The sequence below is a fragment of the Dendropsophus ebraccatus genome, chromosome 1, assembly GCF_027789765.1.
Source record: "Dendropsophus ebraccatus isolate aDenEbr1 chromosome 1, aDenEbr1.pat, whole genome shotgun sequence".
Lineage (NCBI taxonomy): Eukaryota > Metazoa > Chordata > Amphibia > Anura > Hylidae > Dendropsophus > Dendropsophus ebraccatus.
In genome coordinates this window covers 72,639,497-72,645,224 of record NC_091454.1, presented here as the reverse complement: position 1 = coordinate 72,645,224, position 5,728 = coordinate 72,639,497, and the positions used below count along the sequence as shown (strand labels likewise).

General features: G+C 46.6%; 1 protein-coding gene across 1 annotated transcript; it reads left to right on the top strand.

Moving 5' to 3' along the window:
• Positions 1–3,611: 3,611 nt before the first annotated feature.
• On the top strand, positions 3,612–5,215 carry HIGD2A (HIG1 hypoxia inducible domain family member 2A). The gene is made up of 2 exons (XM_069972811.1): positions 3,612–3,834; positions 4,940–5,215. The coding sequence occupies exons 1-2, from the start codon at positions 3,717–3,719 to the stop codon at positions 5,107–5,109; spliced, it is 288 nt and encodes a 95-aa protein (XP_069828912.1). The 5' UTR covers positions 3,612–3,716; the 3' UTR covers positions 5,110–5,215.
• Positions 5,216–5,728: the final 513 nt, after the last annotated feature.

Here is a 5,728-nt window from a genome sequence, read left to right as displayed (position 1 = left end):
GTATGCCAGGGATGGCTGCTGGTGGCATGTAGAATGCCATTTCCTGAGGTAGGCTTACGATAAAGAGAAGTAATGATGTTCTTATTCTCATAATCAGCAGTTAAACTAATGTCAAGAAAGGAGATAGTGTGAGGGTCTGAATGTAATGTAAAAACCAGATTGAGTTCATTATCATTGAGAAATGAAAGAAAATGTGAGATGTGACCCTGTTCTCCCCGCCATATTAGGAGGAGGTCATCTATATAGCGACCGTACCAAAAGATGGAATCACGGTACAGATTGGAATCCGCATATAGATGAACCTCCTCCCAATAGCCCATGTAAAGATTGGCTCATGACGGGGAGAATTTAGCTCCCATTGGGCATGAAACGCAGGTACCATGGGATGTTCTACAAGTAAAATTCATACTGACGTTGTGTTATAATATTAGCATCTAAACCACACTTAAGTATCTCAATAAGTTTACTGGTTACCCAAGTGGTGGGATCCGAGGACAGGGGTCTGTACGTGCGACGGTCAGAGAGCATGCTACTGACCTCTCGCTCATACAAAGCCCTGTCCAAGACCACCACTGATCCTCCCTTATCCGTTCAGCAGCTGTTAGATTGCAACCAGTGTTTTGCTGAGTGGTAGTGAGATTACGCAAATCCGATTCTACCCGGGACACTATATGGGGGATTGGCTACTATGTGGGGGATTGGATAATATGTGGGGCACTATATGGGGGATTGGATAATATGTAGGGCACTATATGGGGGGCATTGGCTACTATGTGGGGCATATTTGGGGGCATTGGCTACTATGTGTGGCACTATATGGAGGGATTGGCTACTATGTGGGGCACTATATGGGAGATTGGCTACTATGTGGGGCACTATATGGGAAATTGGCTACTATGTGGGGTGCTGTATGGGGGATTGGATTTTATGTGGGGCACTATATGGGGATTGGATAATATGTGGGGCACTATATGGGGGGCATTGGCTACTATGTGGGGCATATTTGGGGGCATTGGCTACTATGTGTGGCACTATATGGAGGGATTGGCTACTATGTGGGGCACTATATGGGGATTGGCTACTATGTGGGGCACTATATGGGGATTGGCTACTATATGGGGGGATTGGCTACTATGTGGGGAACTATATGGGGGATTGGATACTATGTGGGGCGCTATATGGGGATTGGCTACTATGTGGGGCACTATATGGGGATTGGCTACTATGTGGGGCGCTATGTGAGGGATTGGCTACTATGTGGGGCACTATATGGGGGCATTGGCTACTATATGGGGGAATTGGCTACTATGTGGGCACTATATGGGGGATTGGCTACTATGTGGGGCGCTATATGGGGGATTGGATAATATGTGGGGCACTATATGGGGGATTGGCTACTATGTGGGGCGCTATATGGGGCATTGGCTACTATGTGGAGCACTATATGGGGATTGGCTACTATGTGGGGCACTATATGGGGGATTGGCTACTATGTGGGGCGCTATATGGGGGATTGGATAATATGTGGGGCACTATATGGGGGATTGGCTACTATGTGGGGCGCTATATGGGGCATTGGCTACTATGTGGAGCACTATATGGGGATTGGCTACTATGTGGGGCACTATATGGGGGCATTTGCTACTATGTGGGGCACTATATGGGGATTGGCTACTATGTGGGGCACTATATGTGGGCATTGGCTACTATGTGGGGCACTATATGGGGATTGGCTACTATGTGGGGCACTATATGGGGGATTGGATACTATGTGGGGCATATATGGGGGCATTGGCTACTATGTGGGCACTATATAGGGGCTTGGCTACTATGTAGGGCATATATGGGGGCATTGGCTACTATGTGGGCACTATATGGGGCATTGGCTACTATGTGGGGCACTCTATGGAGGATTGGCTACTATGTGGAGCACTATATGGAGGGATTGGCTACTATGCGGGGCACTATATGGGGATTGACTACTATGTGGGGCACACATATGGGGGGATTGGCTACTATGTGGGGCACTATATGGGGGGATAGGCTACTATGTGGGGCACTATATGGGGGCATTGGCTACTATGTGGGGCACTATATGGGGGCATTGGCTACTTTGTGGGGCACTATATGGGGGATTGGCTACTATGTGGGGCACTATTGGGGGGATTGGCTACTATGTGGGGCACTATATGGGGATTGGCTACTATGTGGGGCACTTTATGGCGGCATAGGCTACTATGTGGGGCACTATATGGGGGCATTGGCTACTATGTGGGGCACTATATTGGGGCATTGGATAATATGTGGGGCACTATGTGGGGGATTGGATACTATGTGTGGCACTATTGGGGGGGATTGGATACTATGTGGAGCACTATATGGAGGGATTGGCTACTATGCGGGGCACTATATGGGGATTGACTACTATGTGGGGCACACATATGGGGGGATTGGCTACTATGTGGGGCACTATATGGGGGGATAGGCTACTATGTGGGGCACTATATGGGGGCATTGGCTACTATGTGGGGCACTATATGGGGGCATTGGCTACTTTGTGGGGCACTATATGGGGGATTGGCTACTATGTGGGGCACTATATGGGGATTGGCTACTATGTGGGGCACTTTATGGCGGCATAGGCTACTATGTGGGGCACTATATGGGGGCATTGGCTACTATGTGGGGCACTATATTGGGGCATTGGATAATATGTGGGGCACTATGTGGGGGATTGGATACTATGTGTGGCACTATTGGGGGGGATTGGATACTATGTGGGGCACTATAATGGGGGATTGGATACTATATAGGGCATTTTTGGGGTGATTGGATACTGTATAGGGCACTATTCAGTCAGCAGCATTTGGTGACTGTAGGGGAGTGGCTATGGAGGGTTGCTATGGGGGTGTGGCTATGGAGGGTCGCTATGGGGGCGTGGCTATGGAGGGTCGCTATGGGGGCGTTGCTATGGAGGGTAGCTATGGGGCGTGGCTATGGAGGGTCGATATGGGGCGTGGCTATGGAGGGTCGATATGGGGACGTGGTTATGGGGACCGCGGCGCACATGTCCCTCTTTGCTCAAGTTGGGAGGTATGATATATATATATATATATATATTATATACAGTATATATATATATATATATATATATATATATATATATATACACACACACACACATTTTATTGGAAATGCTGCGCTATGCTTCTTTTTGTGGAACATTTTTAAGAAGCTACACACATACTGTGTAAGGAATGCCACTAGTACCATTGCCCACCTGAAAACCGCATTGCTCTGATGCTGAGGGTGTGGGGAGCTCCATCCTAATGGTATGGGTATGGGTAAGAACTCAAGTAACATTTCTTTGCAGGGGAATTGAATGACTATTGCTTCACTATTCTTCTCTAGACCATAACATATAGTGAATATAGTGTATAACATAACAGCATAGTCAGGTTTTACAGCTGCTGCTTCGCTCCTCTCATTGTACTGTATTACTGTTGTGCGTCAGTAGGTGGCGCAGCACATTACCTTTCTAAGCAGGAGAGTATCGGTATGCTCCGACTTTCCGTAGCCACGTGACACTGAGAGCGCACGTGACCAGAAGTTGTCATTGTGTCGCCGCTGTTATTGGGCGGCCTGTGCCGGTTTCCCATTGGTCGGTGAGTGGATAATTTGGGAGCGTGCCCTTGACAGTGTATAGAAGTATAAACATGGCGGAGCCTCAGCCCCCGGTAATAGAAGGGTTTGTACCGACACCCTATAGGGAGAGGGAGCAGTTTACCACCAAGTTCATGAGGAAAGTCCGGGAGAACCCCTTCGTGCCATTAGGTGAGTACAGGGAGCAGGCTGGTGGACTGCTGCGGCTGTCATGTGTGCTGACCTACTCTGAAGTCTTGTTGGAGTGTTCCATTTCAGATCTTGGAGGGGGGACTCTTAAGAGGGATGTTAAAGGGCAGCTCCTCACTTTTAGCTTAGTGCTGTTTATGACACCTACTGGGTTGGGGACCCTCTCATCTAGACTAGAGGTTATGGTTGGTGCTCCCCATGTGTTGGACAGCCTTGACAGCTGCAGGTTGGGTCCTGTAGGTTTGCAGCAGCTGGAGAGTCACACAGGGGATAAACATGTGGAAAGAAGTGACAGGGGAGCTGGGGATTTTTAAGGTGACACCACAAGGTTTTATGGTTTGGTTTTTAAGCAGAAATCTAGAACGTTTCTGCATTAAAAACTATATAATGTACATTATGTAATATACATTAATGGTGCGTTCACACCTACAGGATCTGCAGCTGATTTTCTGCAGCAGATTTCATTTAAATAACTGAACACAGCATAAAATCTGCTGCAGATCTGCTGCAGATCCTGTAGGTGTGAACGCACCCTTAAGGGGTTTTCCCATGACGGCCGTTCAAACCCTATTTACAGAATAGGTGTCTGATCAGTGGTCTTCAGGGACCCTCAGTGATCATGAGAACCAGATGGAAAACAAATAACATGTGACCTAATTCAGACAGTCCTGTTACAGCCTCATTGCAATGCATTTAATTGGCGCAAGTCCCACTCTGACCATCAGTCTAATATCTCAAGCCAACAGTTTTCCACTCCTGTGATCTGTAGCCACTGGTCTGGCTGGCAACTAGAACTAGTGGAAAGTAAGTAGTATTACGTTGTAACCAGTACATTGAGAAACTAATCTTTATCTTGGCTCAGTGTACTGGCTTTTAGAGGTTGTAAGTGAGGGGATGGATTTCACACTGATCAGAGTACACATAAAATGTAAATGCAGCACTGGACTATATAGATTTATAGGATTTTGTATAGTAAAATGTGTCCACTACTGTTTGGGAGTTATGGAAAATGCTAACCACACTGCAGGCATATATAGTATATATAAATAATGCTAACTAAATGTCACTTTTCTCTCCATTCCCCTAGGATGCCTGGCCACTGCGGGCGTTTTGACGTATGGGCTCATTGCCTTCAAACAGGGTAAAACAAGACAATCCCAGCTGCTGATGCGGGCACGTATTCTTTCTCAAGGATTTACAGTTGCCGCCATTATGGCTGGTGTTGTTATCGCAGCCCTGAAGCCACGTGTACAATAAAGCAGAGATGAGGAACGGTTGAGAAGGCATTTTGGCTGATTTAAAGGACTTCACTCTTACTAGTTCATGAGTGCTTAATGAAAAATAAATCTCTTGTGTATATAAATTATCATTGTATTGGGTACATATATAGAGAGACGTCAACTGGACACTGTAATTTAGAAAACCTTTTGACATGTCAAGGAGTTTTGATCAGTCGGGGTCTCATTTCTGAGACTCCTGCTGATGATTAATATATATCACTTCCACGGTCCCAGCAATCTCCCTCCTGCCACTCTACAGGATGGAGATGATTGACAGCTCATTCTCCTGTTTGGTGGGGGTTTCTGTAGTAAGACACCTGACAGGTCAAAACGTTTGACATGTCCCTGTGACACATCATTTGTAGGCAAAGTCCAAAAGCGCCATAGGAGAATATTTAGTAGGCCAGATTACGAATGGGCACACTGGGATGCCAAAATTCCCAAGTGAAGGCTTTAGTTCAACTTGCACCAAAAAGGAAGCCCAGCAGCTTCCAGTTGTAGTGGACATGCAATAAATCTTGATGAATGTTCAAGTACAGAAAAATCTGGATGCTGTTGGGCTTTCTTGTTGCTGTAAGATGTCCCTGTGATACATC

Bases quoted from the DNA above. Each gene is read 5' to 3' on its own strand.
- HIGD2A (XM_069972811.1), top strand. From the start codon at position 3,717: ATGGCGGAGCCTCAGCCCCCGGTAATAGAAGGGTTTGTACCGACACCC. The intron at 3,835-4,939 runs GTGAGTACAGGG...CCATTCCCCTAG, and splicing joins GAACCCCTTCGTGCCATTAG to GATGCCTGGCCACTGCGGGC.